The sequence below is a fragment of the Podospora pseudoanserina genome, chromosome 2 (assembly GCF_035222485.1).
Source record: "Podospora pseudoanserina strain CBS 124.78 chromosome 2, whole genome shotgun sequence".
Taxonomy (NCBI): Eukaryota; Fungi; Ascomycota; class Sordariomycetes; order Sordariales; family Podosporaceae; genus Podospora; species Podospora pseudoanserina.
This window is the reverse complement of record NC_085921.1, coordinates 2263513-2290828: the sequence shown is the minus strand read 5'-3', so window position 1 is coordinate 2290828 and position 27316 is coordinate 2263513. Positions and strand designations below refer to the sequence as shown.

General features: G+C 52.4%; 9 protein-coding genes across 9 annotated transcripts; 3 read left to right on the top strand and 6 right to left on the bottom strand.

The window, feature by feature from the left end:
- Nucleotides 1–418: 418 nt before the first annotated feature.
- Nucleotides 419–7425, top strand: MYO2 (Myosin type-2 heavy chain 1). Its single transcript, XM_062944245.1, has 5 exons — nt 419–1766; nt 1829–1961; nt 2048–2237; nt 2297–6438; nt 6507–7425. Exons 1-5 carry the CDS (start codon nt 1632–1634, stop codon nt 6674–6676), a joined length of 4770 nt encoding a protein of 1589 aa, XP_062803055.1. The 5' UTR covers nt 419–1631; the 3' UTR covers nt 6677–7425.
- A 296-nt stretch (nt 7426–7721) lies between these two features.
- On the bottom strand, nt 7722–8514 carry FAP7 (factor activating pos9; the record flags this gene model as incomplete). Its single annotated transcript, XM_062944244.1, has 2 exons — nt 7722–8059; nt 8183–8514. The coding sequence occupies 2 exons, from the start codon at nt 8512–8514 to the stop codon at nt 7864–7866; spliced, it is 528 nt and encodes a 175-aa protein (XP_062803054.1). The 3' UTR covers nt 7722–7863.
- Nucleotides 8515–9346: 832 nt separating this feature from the next.
- On the bottom strand, nt 9347–13655 carry QC764_205450 (uncharacterized protein; the record flags this gene model as incomplete). Its single annotated transcript, XM_062944243.1, has 3 exons — nt 10428–13655; nt 9441–10254; nt 9347–9371 (listed from the first exon to the last, which is right to left on the bottom strand). The coding sequence occupies exons 1-3, from the start codon at nt 10456–10458 to the stop codon at nt 9347–9349; spliced, it is 870 nt and encodes a 289-aa protein (XP_062803053.1). The 5' UTR covers nt 10459–13655.
- A 38-nt stretch (nt 13656–13693) lies between these two features.
- On the top strand, nt 13694–16609 carry QC764_205440 (uncharacterized protein). Its single transcript, XM_062944242.1, has 5 exons — nt 13694–14365; nt 14486–14977; nt 15039–15129; nt 15185–16079; nt 16130–16609. The coding sequence occupies exons 1-4, from the start codon at nt 14297–14299 to the stop codon at nt 15988–15990; spliced, it is 1458 nt and encodes a 485-aa protein (XP_062803052.1). The 5' UTR covers nt 13694–14296; the 3' UTR covers nt 15991–16079; nt 16130–16609.
- HAM1 (nucleoside triphosphate pyrophosphohydrolase ham1) lies at nt 16477–17764 on the bottom strand. The gene is made up of 2 exons (XM_062944241.1): nt 16833–17764; nt 16477–16779 (listed from the first exon to the last, which is right to left on the bottom strand). Exons 1-2 carry the CDS (start codon nt 17405–17407, stop codon nt 16680–16682), a joined length of 675 nt encoding a protein of 224 aa, XP_062803051.1. The 5' UTR covers nt 17408–17764; the 3' UTR covers nt 16477–16679.
- On the top strand, nt 17471–19739 carry SES1 (Cytosolic seryl-tRNA synthetase). The gene is made up of 9 exons (XM_062944240.1): nt 17471–17946; nt 18026–18096; nt 18172–18403; nt 18467–18572; nt 18631–18741; nt 18795–18852; nt 18949–19059; nt 19114–19530; nt 19592–19739. Exons 1-9 carry the CDS (start codon nt 17814–17816, stop codon nt 19703–19705), a joined length of 1353 nt encoding a protein of 450 aa, XP_062803050.1. The 5' UTR covers nt 17471–17813; the 3' UTR covers nt 19706–19739.
- A 358-nt stretch (nt 19740–20097) lies between these two features.
- On the bottom strand, nt 20098–22181 carry RHB1 (GTP-binding protein). Its single transcript, XM_062944239.1, has 3 exons — nt 21359–22181; nt 21026–21294; nt 20098–20922 (listed from the first exon to the last, which is right to left on the bottom strand). Exons 1-3 carry the CDS (start codon nt 21417–21419, stop codon nt 20683–20685), a joined length of 570 nt encoding a protein of 189 aa, XP_062803049.1. The 5' UTR covers nt 21420–22181; the 3' UTR covers nt 20098–20682.
- An 860-nt stretch (nt 22182–23041) lies between these two features.
- QC764_205370 (uncharacterized protein) lies at nt 23042–24435 on the bottom strand (the record flags this gene model as incomplete). The annotated part of the gene is made up of 5 exons (XM_062944238.1): nt 23042–23407; nt 23471–23520; nt 23577–24028; nt 24070–24288; nt 24350–24435. 5 exons carry the CDS (start codon nt 24433–24435, stop codon nt 23042–23044), a joined length of 1173 nt encoding a protein of 390 aa, XP_062803048.1.
- A 491-nt stretch (nt 24436–24926) lies between these two features.
- On the bottom strand, nt 24927–27274 carry srp72 (Signal recognition particle subunit SRP72; the record flags this gene model as incomplete). The annotated part of the gene is made up of 2 exons (XM_062944237.1): nt 26210–27274; nt 24927–26157 (listed from the first exon to the last, which is right to left on the bottom strand). Exons 1-2 carry the CDS (start codon nt 26992–26994, stop codon nt 24927–24929), a joined length of 2016 nt encoding a protein of 671 aa, XP_062803047.1. The 5' UTR covers nt 26995–27274.
- Between the last annotated feature and the right edge of the window lie 42 nt (nt 27275–27316).

Sequence of the window (27316 nt, the reverse complement as noted above, 5' to 3'; positions counted from 1 at the left end):
AAGGGGTTTTTTTGTGATTTTGAACCATATTGAAAGTGTTGTTGAAAGTAATGGGAGAAATATGACCAGACCACGGATGGACGACGTCAGTAGGTGGGTTCCATATGCAAGACCGGGTGGTTTTCCGAGCCCGCGTCTGAGCCAAAACCAACTCAATATCTCGCGGTTGTTGGATATTTTGATGATGCTGTATAACAAACAACAACCTTGAGTGGTTGGAAATGGAAAGAGGTTGAAACACAGACGCGGGTTAGGGCTCAGTTGACAAAGCATGGTTTTCTATCAAACTGCCCAGAGAGAGAAAGAAAGGGGATGTCCCCGCTTTTGTTAGTGATGTGGAGGGGGGGGAAAACTACTTTGTAACCCCTGCATATGGGATGTGCATCAGCTTTTTTGCTCCACTGGATTCAATGCTGAACGAACGAGCCCCCTTTTTGAAGATGGGGTTGGTTGGTTGTGAAAAGGGGGGGCATTTGTAAGGCGGGTGGTAGGCGGTAACGAAGAGTATAAAGGATTTCCCTTGTGAAAGGCATGAGGATGGCAAATGCAAGACAGGCATCTTCAAGCTGGGCTGTTTGGGGATTTGTTGGGGGTTAGGTTTGGGCTGGGATGGTTGAGGGGTGAGGTGAGGTTGGATGGTTTGAGGGGGCCATAGGTGGAAGGTATTTGACAGGATGGAGAGAATGTTTATTCATGTTTAACTTCTTCTTTTTGTTCTTCCTTTCTCCCAAGTTTAACAAGAACCAAAAAAAAATAGGGGGTCGTAGACAGAACATGGAGAGAGAGGCGTGCCCCAGAATCGCTGGAGAGTCCGTGCCCGCCCTGTCCAACCCCCCCCAATCCAATCGTACCGACGCGATACCACTGTCTTTCTCCTCTTTACCTATCAACGAGCATTCTACAGTGCGCCAGTCCATGCACGCTGTCTCTTTTTTCAGCCCCCTAAACTCTAACGACGGGTTTCCTTTTCGTTTTGTCTTCCTTAACATTTTCTCGAGCTTCACTTCTTGAGCCCGGAACGACGACGACGACGAAGAAGTTGCAGCAAGAGACAAACGACACTCTGCAGCGGCCATCCAACTCCACCACAACCCAAGGGCCATCGTCTAGTACCTAGGCTTGTTGCTGTCAGTGCCAGGCAAGAGAAGGGAAAGCGGAGATTCCTCGACCGCCGAAACCTAGTGACCGCTAATTAACAATTAACGGCCCCGTTAATTCCTCCCTTCCCACCTACTCATGAATGCCTTCAAGTTCAAAGGCAGACGCTCCGCCTCCAACTTGATTCGCATCACCCGCTAGTTGCCAGCGCCCTTTTTTTTTTTTGGCAGCCAGCCAGTGCTTCTCAGCCAGCCTCCCCCCCAGCACAGCTCAGCACAGTGCCTTCCGCCAGTTGCGTGTTCGCCCCGGCTTCCGTAACCCACGACGACGACGAATACCTACCTACCAAATAACACAGCCAGCCAACCACCTCCCAGCACACGGTACCTGCCTCCAGCTGCGAATACTGGCCATCCTTTCTTCTTCAGGCGACAGCTTCCAGTAATAACTGGGTTCTTTTCCCAACATACTTCTTCTTTTAATACCACATACAAAGCTAGGGAGAGCTCAAGACCAGAAAACAACCACATCCAATGTCTGAGAGTTATGATGTTGGCACGCGAGCGTGGCAGCCCGACGCAACCGAGGGCTGGGTTGCGTCTGAGGTTGTCAAGAAGACGGTAGATGGGGACAAAGTCAAGCTCATCTTCCGGTTAGAAAATGACGAGGTAGGCAGCTTTGATACTCGCTGGAAGCTCATCCAAAACGCTGACTTCTGTTGTGTTTGCAGACCAAGGAACTGGAGGTCTCGCTGGAGGCCCTCCAGTCCGGCAACGACCCGTCCTTACCTCCTCTGATGAACCCTACCATGCTCGAAGCCAGCGATGATTTGACAAATCTTTCCCATCTCAACGAGCCTGCCGGTAAATAGCCCAAAGATGATATGGCGGTGGAGGATGGAGAGATGGCACGAGGCAACAGCATGCTGACGATATTTGCCGGAATACAGTTCTGCAGGCCATTCGCCTTCGATACCTCCAAAAAGAGATCTACACATACTCCGGTATTGTGCTGATAGCAACCAACCCCTTTGCTCGCGTCGATTCCCTCTACGTACCTGGCATGGTGCAAGTATATGCCGGGAAGCAGAGAGCCACACAAGCTCCTCACCTGTTTGCCATTGCTGAGGAAGCTTTCATGTAGGGACCCGCGGTGGATGCGAGGTTTGGGACAGGCGGTTGGCTGACGCTGGGAATAGGGACATGCTGCGCGACAACAAGAACCAGACCATCGTCGTGTCTGGTGAGTCCGGTGCTGGTAAAACTGTCAGCGCCAAGTACATCATGCGATACTTCGCGACAAGACATCCATCAGACAGCCCGGGATCGAGGGCAAAGAAGGGCCCAGAGGCGATGAGCAAGACCGAAGAGGCTATCCTAGCCACCAACCCCATCATGGAAGCCTTCGGTAACGCCAAGACGACGAGAAACGACAACTCCTCGCGGTTCGGAAAGTACATTGAAATCATGTTCGACAAGGAAACAAATATTATCGGAGCTAAGATCAGGACATATTTGCTGGAACGGTCGAGATTGGTCTTCCAGCCGCTCAAGGAGAGGAATTATCACATTTTCTACCAGCTCGTGGCCGGTGTGACGGACAAGGAGCGCCAGGAACTGGGTCTGCTGCCTATTGAGCAGTTTGACTACCTCAACCAGGGCAACACCCCGACGATTGACGGCGTGGACGACAAGGCGGAATTCAAGGCGACGAAGCAGTCGCTGACGACGATTGGTGTGAGCGAGGGCGAGCAGGCCGAGATCTTTAAGCTGCTTGCTGGTTTGCTCCACCTCGGCAACGTCAAGATCGGGGCGTCCAGGACGGAAAGCGTGCTCGCTGCGACGGAGCCATCGTTGGTCAAGGCTTGCGAGATTCTCGGTATTGATGCCCCCGAGTTTGCCAAGTGGATTGTCAAGAAGCAGCTTGTCACTCGTGGCGAGAAGATCACTTCGAACCTGTCGCAAGCTCAGGCTATCGTTGTCAGGGATTCCGTGGCCAAGTTCATCTACTCTAGCTTGTTCGACTGGCTGGTGGAGATTATCAACAGGAGCTTGGCGACCGAGGAGGTTCTCAGCAGGGTCAAGTCGTTTATCGGTGTGCTCGATATTTATGGTTTCGAACATTTCGCCAAGAACTCGTTTGAGCAGTTCTGCATCAACTATGCCAACGAGAAGCTGCAGCAAGAGTTCAACCAGCACGTCTTCAAGCTTGAGCAGGAGGAGTATCTTAGGGAGAAGATCGACTGGACCTTTATTGATTTCGCGGATAACCAGCCCTGTATCGATTTGATTGAGGGCAAGCTCGGTATTCTTTCTCTCCTTGATGAAGAATCCAGGCTGCCTATGGGATCTGATGAGCAGTTTGTCACCAAGCTCCACCACAACTATGCTGCCGACAAGCACAAGTTCTACAAGAAGCCAAGGTTCGGCAAGTCGTCTTTCACCGTCTGCCACTATGCCATCGACGTCACGTATGAGTCGGACGGTTTCATAGAAAAGAACCGTGACACGGTTCCCGACGAACACATGGCGGTACTGCGCGCGTCGACCAATGCGTTCCTCGGCCAGGTGTTGGATGCCGCGTCGGCGGTGCGGGAGAAGGACCTCGCCCAGGCAAGCTCTAATGCGGTGAAGCCGGCGGCCGGTAGGAGAATTGGCGTCGCCGTCAACCGCAAGCCCACTCTGGGAGGCATCTTCAAGTCCTCGCTGATCGAGCTCATGACCACCATCAACAGCACTGATGTGCACTACATCAGATGTATCAAGCCCAACGAGGCCAAGGAGGCGTGGAAGTTTGAGGGCCCCATGGTTCTCAGCCAGCTCCGCGCTTGCGGTGTTCTCGAAACAGTCCGTATTAGTTGTGCGGGTTACCCCACGAGGTGGACGTATGAGGAGTTTGCGCTGCGGTACTACATGTTGGTGCCGTCGCAGCAATGGACCTCGGAAATTAGGCAGATGGCTGATGCCATCCTGACCAAGGCCCTCGGCGCCAACAAGGTGGCCCCGGGTATGGACAAGTACCAGATGGGTCTGACCAAGATCTTCTTCAGGGCGGGTATGCTTGCCTTTTTGGAGAACCTGAGGACGACCCGTCTCAACGACTGCGCCATTCTCATTCAAAAGAACCTCAAGGCCAAGTACTACCGCAAGAAGTATCTTGCTGCCAGGGGTGCCATTGTCAGCTTCCAGGCTCTCTTCCGGGGCTACAGGGCCCGCAAGGAGGCTCAGGAGCTGCGGACGATCAAGGCTGCGGTTACCATCCAAAAGAACTGGCGTGGTTTCAAGCAGAGGAGAGAGTTTCTCGTTATCCGCAACGATGTCATTCGCGCTCAGGCCGCTATCAAGGGTTATCTGCGCCGCAAGGAGATCATGGAGACCCGGGTTGGCAACGCTGCTCTTATCATTCAGCGCAACTGGCGCTCGAGACAACAGCTTCGTGCCTGGAGAGACTACCGCCGCAAGATTGTCATTGTGCAGAGCTTGTGGCGTGGCAAGACTGCTCGGAAGGAGTACAAGGTTGTCCGTGCCGAGGCTCGTGACTTGAAGCAGATCTCTTACAAGCTGGAGAACAAGGTCGTTGAGTTGACGCAGTCTTTGGGTACCATGAAGGCGCAGAACAAGGAGTTGAAGGTGCAGGTGGAGAACTATGAAGGGCAGGTTGCCATTTGGAGAAATAGGCACAATGCTCTGGAGGCTAGGACGAAGGAGCTGCAGACTGAGGCCAACCAGGCTGGTATTGCGGCTGCTCGTCTGGAGGCTATGGAGGCGGAGATGAAGAAGCTGCAGACTAGCTTTGAGGAGTCGACGGCGAATGTGAAGAGGATGCAAGAGGAGGAGCGACAACTTCGGGAGAGCCTCCGCGCTACCAACGAGGAGCTTGAGGCTGCGCGCCAGCAGAGCGAGCAGTCCGAGGTTGAGAAGAACTCGCTCAGGCAACAGATTGCTGAGCTTCAAGAGGCACTGGAGCAGGCTAGAAGAGCTGCTCCCGTCAACGGCGAGCTTATCAACGGGAATGGACCGGCGTCTGCTGCGCCGGCCGGTCTCATCAATCTGGTGTCGTCCAAGAAGCCCAAGAGACGGAGTGCGGGTGCAGAGCCTCGCGAGATGGATAGGTACAGCATGGCCTACAACCCCCGCCCTGTCTCCATGGCTGTTCCTGGCATGAACCGCCAGACTACTCTTTCCGGTTCGACATTTATTCCCGGTATTGATAGCATCGAGATGGAGTTGGAAGGTCTCCTTGCCGATGAGGAGGGCCTGAACCAGGAGGTCACCATTGGCCTTATTCGCAACCTCAAGATCCCTTCGCCATCCAGCAACCCTGCCCCTACCGACAAGGAGGTCCTTTTCCCTTCGTATCTCATCAACTTGGTGACGTCCGAGATGTGGAACAACGGCTTCGTCAAGGAGTCGGAGCGGTTCCTTGCCAACGTCATGCAGTCGATTCAGCAGGAGGTGATGAACCACGACGACGAGGAGGCTATCAACCCCGGTGCGTTCTGGCTCTCCAACGTCCACGAGATGCTGTCTTTTGTCTTCCTCGCTGAGGACTGGTACGAGGCCCAAAAGACGGACAACTACGAGTATGACCGCCTGTTGGAGATTGTCAAGCACGATCTCGAGAGTCTCGAGTTCAACATTTACCACACCTGGATGAAGGTGCTCAAGAAGAAGCTTAACAAGATGATTGTGCCCGCCATCATCGAGTCGCAGTCCCTGCCGGGCTTCGTCACGAACGAAAACAACAGGTTCCTTGGCAAGCTTTTGCAGGGCAACTCTGCTCCCGCGTACAGCATGGATAACTTGCTGTCGCTTCTCAATAGCGTCTTCCGCGCCATGAAGGCTTATTACCTTGAGGATTCCATCATTACCCAGACCATCACCGAGCTGCTCAGGCTTGTTGGCGTGACGGCGTTCAACGATCTGCTCATGCGCCGCAACTTCCTCTCTTGGAAGCGTGGTCTGCAGATCAACTACAACATCACCCGTATCGAGGAGTGGTGCAAGAGCCACGACATGCCCGAGGGGACGCTCCAGCTGGAGCACTTGATGCAGGCGACCAAGCTGTTGCAGCTCAAGAAGGCGACGCTCAACGACATCGAGATCATTCAGGACATTTGCTGGATGCTGTCGCCCAACCAGATCCAGAAGCTGCTGAACCAGTACCTGGTGGCGGATTACGAGCAGCCGATCAATGGCGAGATTATGAAGGCGGTGGCGTCGAGGGTGACGGAGAAGAGCGATGTGTTGTTGCTGCAGGCTGTCGATATGGACGACAGCGGGCCGTATGAGATTGCGGAGCCGAGAGTGATTACTGCTTTGGAGACTTATACGCCGTCTTGTGAGTTTTTTTTTTCTTTTCTTCCGTGAGGGTACAAGTGAGAATGTCTGCTAACTAATGATGAATAGGGCTCCAAACCCCACGGTTGAAGCGCCTGGCCGAGATTGTCTCCCAGCAGGCTATTGCCCAGCAGGAGAAGCTCGAGTTTGGGTCGCAGGCGGGCGACTTTGACACGCACAGCATGAATGATCTTCAGGAGATGGAGGAGGGCCCGGGATCGATACAGGCGAGCGCCTAGGTGGCCCCTCGCTCGTTTCTGGGTTTCCAACAACAACAGCAGCCGTCTCCGGGGGGGTCGAGCCATCATCATCATCAGAGGCCGGCGAGTGTGCTGTTGAGTTCGTGGAGGAATGGGAGTGGGAATAATGGACCGGTGCCACCCGCCGCCAGGAATGTCATGCTGAAGTCTAGGAGTAACAGCGGATGAAGGGGGTGGTGGGAGGGGGGGTTGTTCTTGCGCAGGAACGGGGGGTGACGTGGTTTGGTTAGTAGTTGAGAGAAGTAGGGGTGGTTGGGGTGAGTGTGAAAATTTATGCCACGGATACACTACATATGGGGTGTGTTGTTATAGTGGTGGTTTCATGAGGATAAAATTACAATACATACCTTTTTACAAAGTTGAGTCGGCAGTTGGAGGATGGGGGTTGGCGTTGGAAGATGGATGGATTGATGGGTTGGTTGGTTTGGTAAAGGGAGGAAAAAATGTTAAATAGATATGATAATTGTTGTTGGGTGTTAGACTTGTTGGAGGAGGGAAGGAGGAAGAAGAGGCTTGCTTTACTGCTGGCTGGCCCGGTTGGGCATTGGTTCTGGTTTTTTTTTTTTTTCTGTTTGGCCAAACAGAGGAGGGGAAGGGTGTTGTTTCTTGTAGCTAGCTGTGTGGTGTTTAGTTGTTGTGTAGGTAGCAGAAGCAAGAAGAGCATGAAAGATGATTGATGGTTTCGTGGTTTTATTCTTGATTTTTACTTGAAGTGCTTGGGTGGGTGCATGTAGAGGGAGTAGGGGTTGTATAAGGTGCATAGATAATCTTCTTATATAAGGAGAGGATTTAGGATTCTGAATATTCTATGATTGATGTTGTTGATATCATCGTCTGTTGTCATTGATAGGTTCAGGACGAGCTGAGTGGCTGTAACTTTGGTAATTGCCATGTATCATTACGCCATATAAATCTTACTGAAAACCTCGTTTAATGCATTCTGATATGAGATGAACGGTTTGATGCCCGACGACTCACTCACTCGCTGCAGCCATCTTGATGTTGATATTTCACACAGTTTAAGTCAGGGGGAATGTGTGTCTCATGGTTTTGAAAATTTTACCTTCCTTAGCTAAGGTACTGAAAACCAATCGTCATGTGAAAAATGTGACCCATCAAATTTCCCCATGCCATCCCAACTCCAATTTTGATAAGGAAAAGACAAGTTAGTTTTGGTTATTATCCTTCTTCCACTGCTCCAGCCAAGCCTCAATCCTCTCGACATTTGCCTCTAGCTCGTCGGCGTCGCCGGACTGGAGCTCGACGACGATCTCCTCGTCGTAGCTGTCGCGGGCTTCTTGGAGGAGGACGTCCATGATTTCGCTGTCGAGGTTTTCTTGGAGTTTGTGGTCGGGGTAGTTTCTATTCTTCCCGTCAGCGATCAATTCATTTTCCTCCTGCCCTGGCCCACACCACTCTTTCCCCCCTCCCTTTCCAGACATGTACCCTCCAAATCCAGAGGAAGGGGGAGGGGGGATAACCTACCGTTTACTCAACCGATCAAACAACACCTCCGTCCCGGCGCGCAACACGACCACCAAGTCAACCCAGCTCTTGGGGAAGAGGTCGCAGGCATGCCAGTCGATGATCCACCCCCCTTCCTTGACCTGCTCCTCGATCGCGTCGAGGAGCTTGTCCTCGTCTACGATCCAGGACTGGTATTCTTCGTCGAAGCCCTCGTGGCAGCCCTTGTCTTTTACGACGTCGTTGATGGAGAGGTGCCGGAGGGGGGTGCGCTCGGCTAGGAGGGAGGCGTGGGTTGTTTTGCCTGTGCCTGGGGTGCCGGTTAGGATTATGTTTGGGAGGGTTCTTGTCATGTTTGCGGGTGTGAAATATTGGGGGTGAAAGGGGGTTAGAATTTAGGAGGGTACGGATGGTGAGAGTGAGTGGTGAGTGAGATTAATATGAGTAGTGGGGTGAGTGAGAGGAGAGCGGGTGGTGAGAAAAAATGTATAAGTGAAAGTGTGCCCCCGCTAAAATTTGATTTCGGCGTAACGGGTTGAAACGTAAAGTTGCGTAAACAAACGATTTTTACTGTGTGCGCCAAGTTGTAGAACCCGGATAATTGCAAAAGGTTTATATCTATTGATCTCGTCTGATATGCCACACTTCATGTCTCTCTTCTTCTTGTCAGCTTCGAACCCCGTCTCTCTCACAGTCATACTTTAAGATGGCTCCATCTCGGGATTCCGACTCCCCTCCCATCCCATCCCACCTTTCTCAACTCCTCCTCAACCTCCCTGGTATCTTGACCTCTCGGATGCCCCCGGTGCGTGTACTCGAGTTTTGAAGGCAACTGGTGGAACTGGTTTCCCTTCTGCGCCCGGCTGGTGGTCTTGATCGGTGCTCTCGTGTAGTTCAACAGCGGATCATGTCATGCAACGGGAAAACATTCCTTTCACCAACGTGAAAGAGGGGCGGCTATCATTTCTCCCTCGGTTTCCGTGTCGCTGTTATCCTCAGTGTGTCCCTTCTCGCTGCGGTAGGCGGTAAAAATGCTGCAAGCTCTGGTCTGATCACACGGGGTGGTCGTCTCCCATGGCTGAGCCCTCATCAGAGCATCATGGCATGAGCTGGCTGGTACCAAAGTTATACCTTCTCCGTGACTGGAGCCCTTCTGGACTATGTTGACTTTCAAGAAAAAAATGGCTATGCCAAGTGGTAAGGCTGTGGTCTATCGACTTGTTAGCCAGATTGCATCACCACCAAGGCCAAACGAATCCATAGCCTCTTCAAAACTCACCTGTGATACGACCACCCACCCCCTTCCCCCTCCCCCTCCTTCTCAACAACCTTCTTGCTCCTCTTCCTCCGTTTAGGAACCCACTCCTTCGTCCCTTCCTGCCCCCCCGGAAGAAAAACACCACCACCGCCACCACCACCAAAGTCACTCTCCGACGATACCACCACCAACCCAGGCATCTGCGCCGAAGTAGCAAACCCCGGCGGCAGCAGCAGTCCAGGCATCAAATCCCCGTACCCCATCGTGCTGCTGCTGTTCACCATCCCCGCCAAAACCCCATTGCTAAATCCATTCCCAAAACCGGGGTCAAGGCTGGGATCTACACACGAAAAGTCAAAGCTGCTGTTCCAGTTGTACAGCCCGTTGTCGAAACTAGGGATCGAAACCGCTGCTGGAGTGGTGGTGGTGGTATACTGTGGTGGGACTTGAACGGCCAATCCACCACCCTGACCCTGCCCATAACCCGCTGTCGGTGGTGGTGGGGGTGGGGGTGGTGGTGATTGAGACAGGGAAAACGACGAAAAGTGAGGTTCGAACGTGATGGAGGGATAGGTCTCGTTTTGTTGGCGTTGGTGGGTGTGGTCAAACGCTGGTGCTGGTGCTGCCGCGGGGGGTTGCAGTAAACAACGGCGAGGTCCCCGGATAGGGGGGGCAGGCCTGTTGTCCACCAGTTTTTGTCCTGTGGGCGTTGACACCCTGATGCGGAGGTTGGTCTCGAAGGAGGAGTGGCAGGTGATGTTCATGCGGGAGCAGTTTTGGCAGGAGGGGGAGCCGCCGAGGCAGCGGACTTTGCGTTTGCGGCAGGTTAGGCAGCCTGTGGGGGAACAGGGTGGTGGTTAGCTGATGTCAGGAAAGTGTATGCATGTATATTGTTTTCCCGTCCCTCCGAATGGGAGGGCAAGATACAATGGTGATGATGATGATGGGTGTGAGTGAGGTAAGGCAGGTTGGGGTTGATGACAAAGTCTTGGCAGGGGGTTTACTCACCATGGAATGTCCTCTTTAGAGTGTCTGCCATTTTTGGTTGGAAGTAAATGGTGGTTAGTATCTGGATTGGGTAACTCGTAAGAAAAAAAGGTAAGATGTAGCAAGTGGTAGAGTATGTCCCAGTATTCAACACACAACTTCAATGTTTTTATAGCTATACCAAAACCTTGTTTGCTGAATCTCTCTCGAGCTGAATCCGAACTTCCATGTGGGGGAGGGAGCTTCAAGTTATATTCCTCCATACTGTAACCCAGTTTCTTCCGCCCCCCCCCCTCCTCCCCTCATCACAACCACCCCCAAGTTTATACCCGCTTCTTAATTCCGAGGTTCCTTTCTACGTACGTGGAGTGGCTGGAAGTAACACACACAATCACCCCTCGTTTCTCCTCCTCCCCCCTCCATGATGACATACCAGCTAAGTAGTTTGTGTAGGTAAAGCAACAGCCAGGTAGCCAGGTGTGGGAAGAACATGACGCCCAGGATGACAGCTTCGGGAGGCGGATGTCCTTTGCTTGCAGCTACCGCCGTACGCTAGAATGCCGCCCCGTGCGATTGTCCGGGGGTTTACTCTAGGTAGCCAAGTAAAAAGAAGGGTGTGTCTCCGCAACGTGGAAAATGGTGATTAACTCAGCAACCGTTACACCCACTTCCGAGATCCCTGCTTAGCCCGGGGTCAAATGGTGGAAAGTTGATCCTATCTTTGTTTTCACATGTACCAAAGTATTACCTAACAAAAGACTAGAGGGAAAATCGAGTAAGATCGGTTCCAGGGGCCTTGCAGCATGTGCGGGAATGAAATAGTAGAGCCAGTGGGTTGAGTAATCCGGTCAACTAAACACAGCCAGAGCATGCACTGTTCTGCCAATCACTGCTGGTTTAGTGATCTTTGCAGGTGAGACGGCAACCTCCTTTCACCTATGCCCTCTCTAGACGTCCTCAAACCCACTCCTGTTCTCCTGATGGTTATGTGAATATGTACTATCATGTAGCCAAGGCTTACCTGCTTCAGCCTCAATTGCTGATCTGGCGCCCAATCACAGCCGATTCCGCTCCCCGAGACTGTCACGGGAGAACCCTTGCGATATGCAAGATATCAAGTCTGTGACTCTTCTGTGTTGTGGTGTCGCCTTCCCAATCTAGAGATCAAGTCCACTGATATTGGTTGCTCCCTCATATCTAGATGTGCGTGTGGTATTTCCCTCACTGTTTTGTGAATCCGATCAGCATTCACAGCCAATAACATTGTCGCTTACCTCATCTCTAACATCAAAGTTGGAATCTTTTGGCTTCTCCGCGGCCACTAGAATGTCCATGCTCGTGATGTTGTTGTGCCACAGCCTCCAAAGCCAGGCCATAATGAAGCCGGAAGCTTGTTTTGATCGTGTCGACCGATCCCTGATTTGCAATGTGCACTGCGTGCTCTGCCGCCGCCACATTTCGGCTCTGGAAACGTCCTTGCATGAACAATTACACAGCTGATCTGTAAGTGTTCATTTGTTTGGGGGCGAAACCTTTCATCGAAGACACGCAATGAATACCTGCCTGGAAGCTAACGGAATACTCGCCTCAGGGGAACATGGGCCTAGTCGATGAGCTCTACAGGGCTCTTCTGCCGTGCCCTAGCATTATTAGGCCATACCTTGATTCGCCTGTGTCACGCTAGAGGTGCTAGTTTGACGTGACACCCCGATATTCGCCATGCGTAGGGCTTAGTGAGAATACTGCGCGTGGCACCAACCTACTCGGCAGGGTGCAATTGACTACCGGTGTTGAGGAAAGGGAGGGAGTGGCTTGTTGGCCAAACGGCGGGTCCCAAGTCTGGTAGCGGACTGGGGGAAAGCTTGTCGTGGTTAAGAATGGAAAGCCAAGACTTTTCGACTCGGAGATCTCCCGCTTGCGCCAAGACCGGATGTAAGTGAGTTGCTGACGATATCGTCCCCCAAAGCTGTTAGCTCCGAAGTATTCTTCAAGCTTCACATTGAGTTTCTTCAACGTTGAGAACAATGTTCGCGTGCTTCCCCTCGGCCTGTTTGGAGGGATTCTATCAGTGACAAGAAAGAACTTTCGATAGCCTGACGACATGACCAAAAGCTCGTATCGACGCAATGTTACCTCGGCATCCGGTTTTCCTGGGCGATCCGGGTATGCGCAGTGGGCTCTTCGTTTGATTCCATGAGGGCCAGATGTCGGTGACGGCACTGTCTCGCTCTTCGGCCTTGACGTCTTCACTGTGGTGAAGATATTGCATCTCCTGACAGCATATTGTTGCCTGGGGCCATGTGGGAGAGGCAGTTCGACCCAGGCATGAACAAGATTCCTGTTTAGGCATCATGAGCTTCGTTAGCGAAGTCCCTGGCGTCCACTGGGGCGGATCTCCCGGGCTCGAATGTTCCCATGAACAGGAGGGTTCAACGCCGACACGTCATAGCTGCCAACGACGAGAGCTTGGGCCGTAAGATGGAAAACAAAACTAGGTAGTTCCATGTCCTGGTAGAGAATAGTCAGCTGCGCCCCAATGGGTAATCTTTTAGTGCGGAAAACATATCGGCTGGGAGTCACAGGCAGCGACGGGATCGCAACTAGGATTTGACTTCATCGTGACAGCATGCACAACAAATTGATGATCGGATTTCGGTGTTGCAAAGATCGGTGTTCGGGTTCTGAATCCGCTGACGACAATTGCGATAGAGGTCATCTACTACAACGTCGATGGTACAGCTGACAAAGGCGGCATCCGACGGTTTCTTCGGCTGTATGTACGAAGATGTGGCATAGGTACGCTTCCGACGAGATCGAAACACTACTCCGAGGCAGCGTCGGTTAATAGCTCGCAATGCCTCCCCCCGCGCCGCGCCCTTTTGCTGCAGAGCTGCTGACCACATGCGCTGCTACCAAACTTGGGTGACGGCGATCTTGCAATCGGCTTGTTTGTGCCTCCGCCATTTGGAATAAACGACGGCAAAGTCGTAGAGGTGTTTCATAGGGGATGTAGCGTGAAGGTGGCCCTGTGATGCATCGGAATTAAGCCAGATCAGGGACTCCAAGTTGCGGTCACAGGCAGTTGATGTGTTGCCGCGAATACGCGATGTATCGCCATGACTTCCGGATTGGGAACCGACTCCAGCTGAATACGCTCCGGCCAATTGATGGAAATGAAACATGAAGCTCTCACGAGATGTATTGCTGCATCGGTAACCCCGTGAAAGTTGAAGTACAACAAGATCAAAAAATCGATGTTGGAAAGCGAAAAGAAAAGAAGTCAAGATTCCAACTCCAAACGGTTGAAGAGTGGCAGTAAAACCAACAGTCTAACCGCATTGGGCCGACTCTCCGCGGCGGTTTTGCGGGGCAAACCTTTCAATACCAGCTTAAATACCAGGGCTGACCAGGCGAGCTCGTAACGAAAGTGACCCAGAGCGTTGGGTCACCGTAGTTGTTGATGATCAGCCGAGTTGGAATAACCTCAAGTTGCCTGGGTAGGGACATCAAGGACAACATCTATCAAGATGGGCACCTTGAAGGTTTGTCGCGGTATAGAGCACCCTTGCATATCCAACGGCATACCCTAAGCCGAACAAGGCATGGCATAACTTGCCACTCTGCCAACGGTGGTTCGGCACCATCCAGTATCAACCAATTGGCCAACAGGCCTTCTCTCGGGGCAAGTTTCACGCAACTCTGGGAACGTGCCGCATTCTCTCGTCATGGCAAAGTATCATTACGCTCTTTTTGCGGATATCATGTATCCTCGGGTTCCTACAGCAAAGTCACATCGCCCTCTTTGATGGATACCATTATCCTTGCCCTCCACGCGACGACCCTGCAGCTGGACTCGAACAGACAAAGCCCCTCTGGAGCTCCATCCAGCCATGACAGACACAATGGAGTGCCCCTTTTGTGGCTGGAAGACCAGAGAGGGCGAGTATCAAATGCTGCTTGTAAGTCCCTTCCGTTTGCAGAACACAATGATATTGTCGCCGGCTTCCCATCTTTGAAGTGACCCCGACCCCAACCCCCGTAGAGCCTGCCCGCTAATTCAGGTGCGCAACGTGACAAAGCACATGGAAACGCTGCACGCTGAAGGAGAACCGCCCTTTCTTGCTGCTGCTGATCAAGACCGCACCTCCCCTTCTCCAAATAGTAATGGCACTGCCAACACGGGCAATGACGACGATCCAGGATACGTCGAGTGCCCGGTTGAAGGGTGTGGAGAATTTCTTCTTCTTAGCCAGGTGGAATATCACTTAGAACTCCATACCACAGAGGAGACCGACGTCCATGATCATCACCCTCCCCCACCAGACCCTATCACAGCGGTGTCAGAACCTACTACATCATCATCACCCTTATCAAACGCTCCTGAATCAGTATCAAAATCATCTCACAAGGCCTCAGAGCCAAGTACACGCCACTCCAAGGCGATATCAGCGTGGAAAAGACTCCTAAAAATGCCTAGTTCCTCTTCATATTCACATCGTATTCTATGGCGTCGCCATGATTCTAAGACGTCTGGCGATTCCGAGAGTAAAACGCGCGGGGCGCGGTTGGGTGTAAGTTCATGTCTGCATTTTAAGTAAGAAAGGGTCTCTTGTTAACATTGAAACCGAACAGAGGAAGCATCTCGGTAGATATGCGCACGAAGACCGAATGCCAGACTGGCTTGCGGACCTTTTACGGAAAAAGGGACAAGTCCAAACAGCTGGTAAGCAGTCTCAAAGCTCTCGAATTCACGCAAAACACTTAACAAAACCCCCCAGGCGTAGTCCCGGTCCTAGCCCAACTACTCGAATCCTCCCCCTCGACCCACCGCGCCTACCTCTGCCACCCCTGCGTCCACCACATCTCCAAGCTCAAGCGCGAAGGCGGCTTCTGCGGCTACCGCAACATCCAAATGCTCTGCTCCTACCTAACCCAACCCCCCCAATCAACCACCATCCCCAACGCCCACAAGCTCGCCTCCCAAATCCCAACAATTTTCCAAATCCAAGACTACATCGAGGCGGCCTGGGACAACAACATCTCCGCCACGGGCCGCGCCGAAACAGGCGGGATACGCAACACGAGAAAGTACATTGGCACCCCCGAGGCAGTGGCCATGTTTAGGTACTTGGGCGTCCCGTTTGCTGCCCAGTCGATCAAGGACAAGTCCCCCGCCAAGGCGGTCGAGATGCTGCTGAGGACGGTGGAGGAGTACTTTAGGTCAGATGACAAGGCGATAGTGAGGGGGGAGGGGGGCAAGGTGAGGTTGACGGGGTTACCGCCGTTGTATTTTCAGCATTTGGGGCATTCGATGACTATTGTTGGGTTTGAGAGGGGGGCGGGGACGGGGGAGGGGAGGTTGTTGGTTTTCGATCCGCATTTTAAGGATTGTTATCAGGTTTTGGGGATGGTGGGGATGAACAATAAGAGTAATAATGGTGGCGATGGGAAGAGGGGGGCGGGGGTGGTGCCGGCGAGGTATCCTTATCCGGATGGGGCGCTGAAGGGGTATAGGAGGGGTGGGGGGTATTTGGGGGATTTTAAAGAGTTTGAGCTTTTGAAGTGGGTTGGACTAAATTGTTGATGATGTTGATGATGATGATGGGCGCTGACGAGAAATAGGCTTCTTCCTGGGGTGGTACCTGTGGGAGGATAGGGAAGTACACAGGGCGAGTAAGACTTCTGTTCTGGGAAGATGTGTGCGGATTGCTAATGATCTGTAGGATGCTTCATGGTTACGAGACGACAGAGGAGGATACAGCGGTGGTGTGGGCACGGTTCCGCGTTAGGAAAAAGGTGGCGGACAACGTCGAAAAGACGCTTGAGACTCTTTTTGGTGAGATGCCGACGTACCTGGTTCACCACCAGCGGCCACGTGGAGGAGGAAGAGGAGGTAGGAGAGGAAGGAGAGGACGAGGGCATGGAGCGTACTGATGGTTATCAGTGGGACAAGCGAGTAGTCATACTGCTGTGGTATTCTTGGCTATATTTCAGGGATATCATTTCCATGAGCCAATTTAGCTCAGACAGGTAGCGAATATGGTTCAGTAGCACTATTTTATCACATTGCGCTTGAAACAAGAGTGCTATGCTAGGCGGTATTAGGAGGGAAAGGAGGAGATAGAAATAGAGATGGTCCAAGAGATCGAGATGGCAGCCGGGTCTTCTTTGGATGCTAGAGGGCCTTATCAGACATGTAGAGCTTTTGTAAAACATTTCAAGCACTGATCGTTTGGTCCGCAATGTGATTATTTTTATTTCTCAGATTTTGACTTACGCGGTCATCTCCTTGGCGAACCACTCTTGGAGCTTCGCCAAAGCTCTGCTCCGGTGAGAGATCTTGTTCTTCTCGGCCTTGTCCATCTCGGCGTATCTGTTGTCCTGTCAGCTTCTTCTCACTTCCTCGTCCTCTGAAAATAAACCTACGTCTTCCCCTCATACTCAAAAATAGGATCCCAGCCAAAGTTGCTTGGCCCCCTTGCGGGCACAATCTTTCCGTGTGTGATGCCCTGGAAAAGGATGGGCTCATGTCCAGGTCCGGCAGAGTATCCGAACGTGCAAACAGCTTTGGCACCCTTGTCTTCATAGGCAAGCAACATGTTGTTGAGACCTTCGTGGCCGATAGACCCCAGGAACCACTTGATGTATGGTCCTGGGAGATCCTGCAGAGCATCGAAACAGAGGCAGGTGTCTTCTACCAAGACGGGACCGCCGACGAGTTCGGCGGCGCGGCGGCATTTGTCAATGGTTACTTCCTCGAGAGTGCCTTGGATCTCGACAAGGTCGAGGGACTGGTTTGTGACAGAGATGGCGGGCTCGAGGATGGCCTTTACCTCGGAGAGCTTGTTGGCGTTGCCGGTGATGAAGTTGACTTGGTGGCGGGCTTCGGTCATTTTGGCGGTTTGTGGGAGTCCTTGAGAGTGGAAGTGGGAAGAGAAAGAGTTTGTATGAGTGACAGGATTGGGCTGTGAGGTTGACCTGTGTGATAAATCGTTACTCATACGCTGTATTCTTAACCTGTAAATACAGTTCTCATTCTTTTATATGCATCTACGACGAATGACAGCATCCCTTCTTGGCCTGAGTCACAGGGATGATTGGGTGGATATCGCTATAAAAAAGGAGGACCCCTGGCCCCTGGTCTCATCTTTGAACTTGGAAGCAGATCGAGGCCCCACCTTCCCCTCCACCCCGCCGTCGAAATAATTATCTGCCCCGCCATACCGTTGCGACTGTCCTCGAGAGCGAGTCCCGTCCTTCTATCAGTCCATCCATCCACTGTGTGTGCAAGTCAAGTTGCGACGTTGTGTTTGTGACTGTGTGTACTTTGCCATCTTTCCATATCTTTTTGCCGTGACATCCTCTTCTTCCTCTACACCACATCACCTACCAGTACCAGTCACCACCATGCTCGACATCAACGACTTCATTGCCGAGCGCGGCGGCAACCCCGAGAAGATCAGGGAGTCCCAGCGCAAGCGCCATGCTCCCGAGGAGGCTGTCGACGAGGTGATTGCCCTGTTCGAGGACCACCGCAAGAGTGAGTCAACTTCTAGTCTGTCCCGAATTGTACAACATGCCACAGTAGACTGATTGATCTCTCTGATCACCCATAACAGCTCAGTACGCGGCCACACAATTCAACGCCAAGATCAACGAGGTTCAGAAGCAGATCGGCCCTAAGAAGAAGGTACCATAAACCTTGAACCTCATCCAGCATCATGTTTGCGACGGCTATCTGACATGCGCGCGCACTCGCAAACAGGCCAAGGAAGATGTCACCGAACTCCTCGCTAAGAAGGCCGAGCTCGAAAAGGAAAAGAAGGACATGCTCGCCCAGGCTGCTGAGAAGCAGCAGATCTTGAATGCTAAGCTCAAGACCATCGGAAATCTTGTTCACGAGTCGGTTCCTGTGTCTAACAACGAGGACAACAACGAGGTCGTACGGACGTGGGCTCCCGAGGGCGTCACGTTTGAGAAGAAGAATGTCCTTTCTCGTGAGAAACACCGCAGATCTATGGTTGGAAAGAAGCAATGGCTAAGGACATGACGTTGGACAGACCACGAAGTTCTCGAGAAGCTCGACGGATACGACCCAGTCAGAGGTGTCAAGGTTGTTGGCCATCGTGGTTACTTCCTCAAGAAGTGGGGCCTCTTCTTGAACCAGTACGTATTCGACACTCTTTTCGAAACTGCAGAGAGGATACTGACGGGAGACAAACAGGGCTATCATCAACTATGGTCTCGAGTTCTTGGACCAGAAGGACTACATCGCTCTTGGCACTCCTATGCTCATGCTTAAGGAGCAAATGGCCAAGACCGCTCAGCTCTCACAGTTAGTTCACCTTCTGGACTGACGATAGAGGTTAAATGCTAACGTTGGTTCAGATTCGACGAGGAGCTGTACAAGGTCACTGGCGACCAAGCTGACAAGTACCTGATCGCTGTGAGTAGCCCCTTTTTACCCCTATTTCTTGCACTTGTATCACCGTGACATTCGATGAGAATACCTTGGCATGCTTCTGATACCGATATCCAACAGACCTCGGAACAGCCCATCTCCGCGTTCCACAGCGACGAGTGGCTTCAATCCAAGGACCTCCCTCTCAAGTATGCCGGTTACTCGACATGCTTCCGCAAGGAGGCTGGTGCTGTATGTCCTTTGCCCCCGTCTATCCTGCACAAACATTTGCTCACACCCCTCTAGCACGGCAGAGATGTCTGGGGCATTTTCCGCGTCCACGAATTTACCAAGGTGGAGCAGTTCTGCCTCACGGATCCCGAGAAGTCGTGGGAGATGTTTGACCAGATGATTGCCAACTCGGAGGAGTTTTACAAGTCGCTCGGCATCCCCTACCGCGTCGTGGCCATCGTTTCCGGCGCGCTCAACAACGCCGCCTCCAAGAAGCTCGATCTCGAGGCTTGGTTCCCCCACCAAGGAGAGTTCAAGGAGCTGGTCTCATGCTCCAACTGCACCGACTACCAGAGCAGAGACCTCGAGATCCGCTTCGGCGTCAAGAAACAGACCGAGATCAAGAAGACCTATGTCCACGCCCTCAACTCTACGCTTACCGCCACCACGAGAACTATTTGCGCCATTTTGGAAAACTTCCAGACTGAGGATGTAAGTTCTTGACCTGGGGGGAGTGTGTTGAGTGATGTGATATGCTGACAATGTGATTTAGGGCGTCAAAATCCCAGAGCCACTGCGCAAGTACCTTCCTGGCGCCCCTGACTTTATCCCTTTCCCTGGCAAGGCCAAGAAGGCGGAGGAGACAAAGGAGATTCCTATTCGTTAAGTGCTTTTTGGTAGAAATATAAAAAAGAGTTGGATGATTCATGGGAAGCAGGGAGTTTTGTGAGTGTGTAATGATTTGAACTGAAAAAGTATTGTTATTTGTTTTTGTGTTGAAGTGAGGTGTTGACTCTTGCTTCGAGCCGGTCACTTTGAACGGCTCATCTGTACATGCGTGTCACCTGTATTTCCATCTGTGACTTATCAAACAGTCAGCCTTGATCCTTCTCTACTCATCCACCAGTCGATCATGCCCAGCATCCAGTGTTAATTTTCAGGAGGGAGAAAATATGTTCATATCAGATCCACGACACCCTTTACAGTTATTGTTTTCCTTTCTTGTCTCCTCGAGCAAACGCAGTGGGTTGAAGCAAAACCTTCAGCCCATCGCATCTAGTCGAAGAAGCAAAAAAGAAAAACAACAACCGTAAAGGGTGTCGTAGATTTATTTTTTTTGTGTGAAAGATATATGCATGGTAGGATCGACTCCCTGTGACTTATACCGCCCGCTTCATCATACACAACATGACACAAAATAGACATCAACAAACAACCGCAAAACCCGTTCGACGCCCCCTCGTTTCTCGTTTCCCCATCCCTTTCCCGAAACATATAACCGTTGCCGACCTCGGCCGAGAAAAAGAAAACAGATGATGAGAAAAGAAAAGACAAGAAAACGTAAAACCTCCCCCGGTTCATACATTGCATATCAAATCGTGAACAAAAAAAAACGTAGAGAACATGCCCCTGTTGAAAACGAGGGCACTTCACAACTGTGACAACCAACCCAGCGGCAAACCAGCAAAGTAACAAGACACTTTCACCATGCCCTGCTTTACTCCCTAGCCCCGCAACCAATCACCAAAACAAAAAAAAACGTTGTTGTGTCCCATTCCAGGTCCATTACCCCCTCTCCTTACTTCTCTCTCTTGGGTATCTCCGATCCATTACCCCCCACCTCTTCTCCCCTCTTCCCATCCTTCACATCAAAACACACTTACTCCCCCCCACCTCCTCCCCAGGATTCTGCGTCTTCTCAATCTGCCCAATCAACAGCTCAAACGCCTTGGCTACATTCTCATCATACCTCGCGCTCGCCTCGGTCCACGCGCACTTGAACTTTTCGCAAAGCGCCTTCCCCTCTTCCGGCGTGACCTGTCGCTGCTCAGGACGAAGATCACACTTGTTACCCACGATGCAGATGGGGACCGAGTCCGTTCCCTATTTTTTTTTTTCGTCACAAGTCAGCCTAATATCCTACATTTACCCTCCAATTCTCGCAGAAAGCGATGGTATAGCCCTCGCTAACGCTCGCGCAACTCACCAAATGGTTCAAAATCTTATCCCTAATCACCTGCACCATCTCAAAGCTCGGCAGGCTGCTGACCGAGTACACCAGCATGTACCCGTGAATCCCAATAAAGTGCTTGCTGTTCAGGATGCTGTACTCATCCTGGCCCGCAGTGTCGACAATTTCCGTCGAATATTCCTGCCCCTTGTACCGAATCTCTTTGCTAAAGGTGTTTTCGATGGTGGGGTAGTACGACTCAACAAAGTGCCCGTCTACGTAGCGGACCGCGAGCGAGGATTTACCTGTGGGAGAGGTGTGTTAGAGAGAGAGAGAGAGAGAGGGAGGGAGAGAGAGAAGAAAACTGACCGACGGAGCGGGAGCCGACAATGGCGATTTTGCGCTGTTTTGTTGGGGTGTTGGCGGGCATTTTCGCGGCTTTGAGGGAGGAGAGGGGATGGGTGGTGGTGAGAGGGGAGATTAGATATTAGATTTTGTCGAAAACGTCAAGAAAATCAAAATACGCTGGCTGTGGTGTAGTGCGATGTGTGAAAGTGTGGTGGTGTTGTCGTAGTTGGGAGGAAATGTCAATGGTAAACTTCCTGTCAACAAGATCAGAAGCAGCAGCAGCGGCGGGAACGCGCAAGGTATAGGTATAGGTGACGTTCCCCGGTCCGGTCTCGTCTTTCCCTAAAGTGTCGCCACACTCGCGTTTCGCTTCTGGGTTTGTGGACAAATGGAAATGGATAAAGGGTGGGATGAGGAGTGCGCCCCCCTGGTTGGAAGTTTTAGGTAAAAAAAAAGTTCGAGAATCTCTGGGGCCCTGCTGTGATATCCACCCTTCTATCCTTGGAGAGGCGAAAGGAAAGCTGAAGACGGCCAGGTTATCCTCTAAACGATTGGCTTTCCAAGCGGGCCGTTTGGGAGATCTGAAAAAGGCTGGCGCTGGGCGGGGATATCTTGATCTCGTATATAGATAATGGTTCGGACGGATCAGCCCAAGACAAGCGGAAAGAACTGTCCGTGAAAAGGAGCAAAAGGAGGACGTTGTCTGACTTTTAGAGATGTTCTCATTGGTCCCCAACAGAGAGGAAAGTGTAAGAGAAGACCTTACACATGGGAAGGGAAGGGACACTGGCAGTGACAGCTTCCCAATGCTGCGGGAAGCGAACTAGTCTAAGGGAGGGGAAAGACCACCGCAACCCACTGACACTTGCGACTGGAGGCGGGGTTCAGCGTGACTGGCATTGGTGGGGTCGTTGTGGGGCTACCGGCGTGGAGCCTGTGACGGTCGGCAGACCGGCCCAGATGCCCCGTTGCGGCTCAAGTGTCCCACTGCCAAGATCGGGGCCGTTGAATGGGATGCCTCTTTCTGCCATGTGCCTCCAATTGCTATTCACCATGACGATATGTGAGCACACCGCCAAGTATTGCGAGGTTATCATTGCTTCGTTACAATCCCTGAAAGCTGACACATTACCACAACATCCAGACGACCAGTTTTGGAAATGTGGCCTCCTCGAACGGCGCATCCTCGAGCTCCGGTTTGAGTTTTGCCAACACCACCCATCCCGAACAAGGCCAAGGAGTTCAATGGTGACACGGCGGCTCCAGGCTTCAGAACCTCGTCAAGCCTGCCTAGAATATCACCGCGCCCACTGAACTTGGTGTTGGCCGTGTAGGGGATGTTATTGTACCGGATACGATCACTACTGAGAGTCTGTATTTTGGTGACTTTCATCGCGTTCAAAAGCTCGAGCACTTCCTTGTATCGGCCTCTGTCTTTTTGCATCCGCAACACATCAGCCTCGCTCTCTACAGCACAAGACATGCGCTTGATGCGCATCATAGTGCGCGAGAAGTCATTGCGAAAGGCCCGCCAGGAGTTCTTCCTTAGGACAAGGTGGGGATTGCTTCGAAGGAAGTAAATCGTTCGCGCGTAGAAGCAGATAACCTCACAATACACATCGAAGAGGGTGCTCTGCAGTCGACGGTCGAGTGGGAGGGTCTCTTCCCAGATTTGGAAACGAGGAAGGGTAAGGCTGAGTTCCTCTAACATGTCAAGGACGTCTTGAGAGTCTCGGAGGCCGAGGACGCATGCGCAAGAATCATCCTGATGCTGCCCCAAACGGTGGCGGTTAGGGCGGGCATCGGCTTTCCAGTAAGCGGGCTGATAGGCGGATTGTCGATGTCAAAATTATGCTTCCCTTCCTCGGTTTCGACCATCATTTGTCCTGTACCATGGCCCAGCAGCTCATGGAGCACAACCAACCAATGGTACGCGGGGAACTTGTGCTTGATAAACGTCTCTGCCTCCGAGGGGTCGATGAAAGGGTATTGTAGCGCCCTGCTCTCCGTCGCCATCCTGTTGGAAATAATGACATTCTTGAAGCCATCCTCCTGACGGATATCATTGTACTAAGACCATGCTAGCATAACATTGAGTGAGAAAAATGGACAGCCTCAATCCTCTTAACATACATTGGGCAAGTTGACCCCCGGAAAGATGATACTAGAACAGTATGCAAGAGCTATTACTATGGTCAGCAACACACAACCCACAAGCCTTGGTTTCAATACAACTCACGGTGGATGCTCGAGAAGTCAACTCGCGGTGCCTCGTCCCGGTCCCAAATCCGTTGGGACTCCCGGTACGTGTTCAGACTGCCTGTCTGGAAGCTTTCTGCATACTTCCGGAGGAAGTCGAACTGGGTGTCGTTGGCGGCGAACTTCGCAGCCTGGGTGAGTTCGTTGCAGATGTTTCCCAACGCAGAGGAGTGGTCTCCTCGAATCAGTCGTATCACACCCTTTAGGCCTGGGGTGGGAAAGGTACGGATGCGGCTTGCGTCGTCGTCACGCTGGACCGAAGCGACAAGGACCTCAGAGTCATCTGCACTGTTGTTCGCCCTTCGAATCCGGGTATTCTCGGGGAGAATAGAGTTCTGCTCAAGGATCCTCGACACCATGGTTATCTCCTCTTCTGAAACCGGGTCGCCAGGGTAGTAGCTGCTCTGCGTAGTATCGCTCAGGAAACCGAGGCTGTAAGGGGGGAACAGCGTTGATCGATCTCGAAGGTAAACTTCTGATCCCCCGAGCCATAGTGATTGCCGACATTTGAAAGGAATGTCGCGGCGTAGGTGAGAAATTGCTGCAGTTGGTCCCTCTCCATGCCTACTTGACCAACAATTGCATCCCAGTTCCCAGAACAGGCCCGGTGAAGCTCAAGAATGAAATCGAAAATCGGGCGAGACTCTGGAGAGACTTGTTCTAGAATGATACGAGCTCCATACCAAGCGGCACTAAACAAGTCATCAGCAGAATGAAATGGCCAAAGCAGAGTGGTGGCAGACTGGGCCCTACCGTGCCATGTGGTGCGCATATCTTTGCTCCCTTTCCGTTACACCATTGAATTTGGTCCCGGATACCCAATTGGAAAATCTGAACATTGTTGACTGCCATTGCACACAGCAGAGGACTTTGGTCGCGATGATGATCTCGTCTGAAGCCGGGGGGATGACACTTCCAAAGTAGTTCAGAGTAACTCACCCCCAAACAGGATTCGCTATCAGTAATACATGGACGTCTGTATCCTTTCCACCAAGTTCCTTGCTCCACCCTCGAGGCTTTGATGATGCAGCCTTCAGCTCTCGAGGCTTATCGCATTTGTTCCGTGTGGCTTGCATAAGGTATGCCTAAAGGTTTCACGTAAGCCGCCGTTTATTTGTTCGCCTGCTCGATGTAATCCTACAGGCCCCATTGGTGTATTCGACATCTAAGCCTTGTACGTAAACTTGCAGTCCAGAAGCTTTTGTCTGCTTAGCTTTACACCAACGATGCTTGATTCCTTCATCAAAGTGCCAATCCAATATGGTGACCATATGTCATTAATCATTGATCTAATGGGTGCATGCAATGCCGCCTTTCATACCACACCCGCTCATTTCTTCCCCTTCTTCTTCTTCTTGTTCGCTCCACCACCACCCCCGCCGGCCTTTTCTACCTTGACAGAGCCAGCACCGCCCGCCAGCTCCAGCGTCTCCTCCTCCTTCACCACACCGCCCTGAGTGGCCTCCTGAGCCCTCTTCTTGCCCTTCTTGCCCTTGGGCCTATAAGTGCTCCTGTCACGCAGTGGCAGCCACCTCTCAGGGTCAGGCTTCTTGGTTGGGTCGTAGTTCTTGGGCAGCTTCCTCTTCCTTGGCTTCTTGGCCGGCTGTTGCTTCTCCTTTTCAGGGGCCGCGCCCTCTCCATCAAACTTCCTCTTCTTGGATTGCTGAGAAGAAGGAGGTGTGAGAAGAGCAACACCGGCGTCAATGAGCGCGCTAACATCCACACCTTGAGTGAGCTTCTCAACCGAGGGCAGTGATTCCAGGTAGGGTTCCACCTTGGCAAAATCAGTCGTGGCATAGCTGGCAACTAGACCTGCAGTGGCAGTGCGGTCCCCTGGCTGGGCCGAGAGAATCTGCTCAAATGCCTCGCCAGCAGCTGCCAAGTCGGAAGGGTGCGAGGAGCGAAGTAACTCAATTCCAGCTTCTCTGGCGATGGATGAGCCTGCTCCTGCGGCTTCAGTCTTGCTTCTCCAGTGCACGGCAGCCTTGGCGAGCTCGTTGCGGACATCCCTTTGCCGGTTCTGAGACCGGTAGAGAGATACAGCAAGAGCAACAAGGCCAGGCGCAAACCGGACATCAACGTGCTCGGGGGTGTTCGCCTCCTCGAGGCGTGTGAAGAATTTCTCGAGCAACAAGATTGCCGGGGGGAGTGTGCTGATTTGAATGTAGAGTTGGATAATCGTGAGGAGGAGACCAATGTCGTTTGGACGCTTCTCCAGAAGAGGCAAAAGCTGGCGCACAGTCGGTTTGCCATCCCCACACTTGGTAGCAGCTGCTGCGCCGGCAACACCAAGGTCGACCTTGGAAACTGAGAGATCGGGAACTTGGGCTCCAGCAAGAAGTTTGTGCGCTCTGATCTCCTTGCCCTCAAACTTTTGGGCCTGAAGATCAATGACATTCTTGTTCCGCTGAAGGGCAGCGGTTTGGAACCCAAACAACCGGTCGTTTCCTTCGATTTTTGGTAAAGCACGGGCCAAACGCTCTGCAATAAAGGGGTTCGCGGTAGCCTTGGGGAGCAGTTTATTTCCCTGCGCAATGACCTTGGTAGATGTCTCGGATACCCTGCAGTGCTAGGTTAGATAGTATGACCAGGTCGCAATAACGAGAGACTCACTCGGAGAGGTTGATGGCATTCTGCAGGCTCAAGGCCTCGTCTAGCTTCCCAAGCTTGGTAAAGACAAAGGCCTGCTGCATAAGGATTGGCACCAACTCGGCCTTCTTTTCCTCCTCGTTTAAGTCCTCGGTTGCCTCGCACAAATCCCTGGACCGTTTCAGTAGAACCGAGGCCTTGGTGTAGTCTCCCATCGAGATGCAGATGCAAGCAGCATTGTACGCCGTCTCGAAGGCTTCCAAATCCTCCCTCGCCGGCTGCTTCTCCTCCTCTGGAACGGCCCACTCCTTTCCTTGCCATTGCAGCTGCGCATCGGCTGCGGTCAAGTTGATTCGTAGATCATTCTCTTCGCCGTAGTTTGCTCCCTCGGTATCGTCCTTGAGATCCCGATATATCGCGGCGGCGCGTTCAAACTTTTCGTTGCGGTATGCCACTTGGCCAGCAACGTGCTTCAGGCCACGCTGGCTCTTCCCGGTGTCGACTCCAGTCTTTTGCAGCACCGCCTCGGCGCCCTCCAGGTCTCCCGTCTTATAGAGCGCATATGCTTTTTCGAAAGAGCAGTCCTTCTCGAGAGCGTCACCGCCCTCGGCAATGACTCGGAGGGCATCGTCGTAGCGATCGAGCTTCAAGAGTGCGACCACGCGTGTGTGTTGGGCGCTGGCCAGGTCGGGGCCTTGGATCTTGTCAGAGCGAACGGCGGCAGTTGCGAGCTCGAGAGCTTCGGCATGGTCGTCGATAGACGCCTCGCGGAGGAGGGAATTAAGAGCCGCGACGGCGGGGTCTGCCATGATGTCGCTGGGATGGGGTTCGTAAGGCTGTGTGACCGTTTAGGCTGCATCCAAAAGCTCGTCCAGGGTCCTCCAGGGGGAGAACCGGTGTTCTCTGGCGGGTGTGCGTAATCTGGGCGGATGGCACCGTGGGCAGCGGCAAGTGGGATAGTCCGGCCTTGGCTGGGGGATCTGACTGCGATACGGAGATACTGGTGCAGGGAAGACAGTGTTGGAAGCGTCGAGTGGTGCTGTCAGCTGCGGTGAGAGTGACTGTGGATGCGGGGCAGCTTCTGGCTGATTTTGGATTATTTTTGTGGGGTAGATGCTGCCAAAGTGGGGG

What these genes read in the sequence shown, in the direction of transcription:
- SES1 (XM_062944240.1), top strand. Translation starts at nt 17,814, where the DNA reads ATGCTCGACATCAACGACTTCATTGCCGAGCGCGGCGGCAACCCCGAG. An exon ending in AAGACCGCTCAGCTCTCACA is followed by an intron (nt 18,742 to 18,794) that starts GTTAGTTCACCT and finishes ACGTTGGTTCAG; the next exon opens with ATTCGACGAGGAGCTGTACA. An exon ending in TCCGCAAGGAGGCTGGTGCT is followed by an intron (nt 19,060 to 19,113) that starts GTATGTCCTTTG and finishes ACACCCCTCTAG; the next exon opens with CACGGCAGAGATGTCTGGGG.
- RHB1 (XM_062944239.1), bottom strand. Translation starts at nt 21,419, where the DNA reads ATGCCCGCCAACACCCCAACAAAACAGCGCAAAATCGCCATTGTCGGC. An exon ending in TGTCGGCTCCCGCTCCGTCG is followed by an intron (nt 21,295 to 21,358) that starts GTCAGTTTTCTT and finishes CCTCTCCCACAG; the next exon opens with GTAAATCCTCGCTCGCGGTC. An exon ending in ATAAGATTTTGAACCATTTG is followed by an intron (nt 20,923 to 21,025) that starts GTGAGTTGCGCG and finishes AAAAAAAAATAG; the next exon opens with GGAACGGACTCGGTCCCCAT.
- HAM1 (XM_062944241.1), bottom strand. Translation starts at nt 17,407, where the DNA reads ATGAGTAACGATTTATCACACAGGTCAACCTCACAGCCCAATCCTGTC. An exon ending in TTTGAGTATGAGGGGAAGAC is followed by an intron (nt 16,780 to 16,832) that starts GTAGGTTTATTT and finishes ACAGGACAACAG; the next exon opens with ATACGCCGAGATGGACAAGG.
- QC764_205440 (XM_062944242.1), top strand. Translation starts at nt 14,297, where the DNA reads ATGACAGACACAATGGAGTGCCCCTTTTGTGGCTGGAAGACCAGAGAG. An exon ending in GCGAGTATCAAATGCTGCTT is followed by an intron (nt 14,366 to 14,485) that starts GTAAGTCCCTTC and finishes AACGTGACAAAG; the next exon opens with CACATGGAAACGCTGCACGC. An exon ending in GGGACAAGTCCAAACAGCTG is followed by an intron (nt 15,130 to 15,184) that starts GTAAGCAGTCTC and finishes AAAACCCCCCAG; the next exon opens with GCGTAGTCCCGGTCCTAGCC.
- MYO2 (XM_062944245.1), top strand. Translation starts at nt 1,632, where the DNA reads ATGTCTGAGAGTTATGATGTTGGCACGCGAGCGTGGCAGCCCGACGCA. An exon ending in TCCGGTTAGAAAATGACGAG is followed by an intron (nt 1,767 to 1,828) that starts GTAGGCAGCTTT and finishes TTGTGTTTGCAG; the next exon opens with ACCAAGGAACTGGAGGTCTC. An exon ending in ATTGCTGAGGAAGCTTTCAT is followed by an intron (nt 2,238 to 2,296) that starts GTAGGGACCCGC and finishes CGCTGGGAATAG; the next exon opens with GGACATGCTGCGCGACAACA.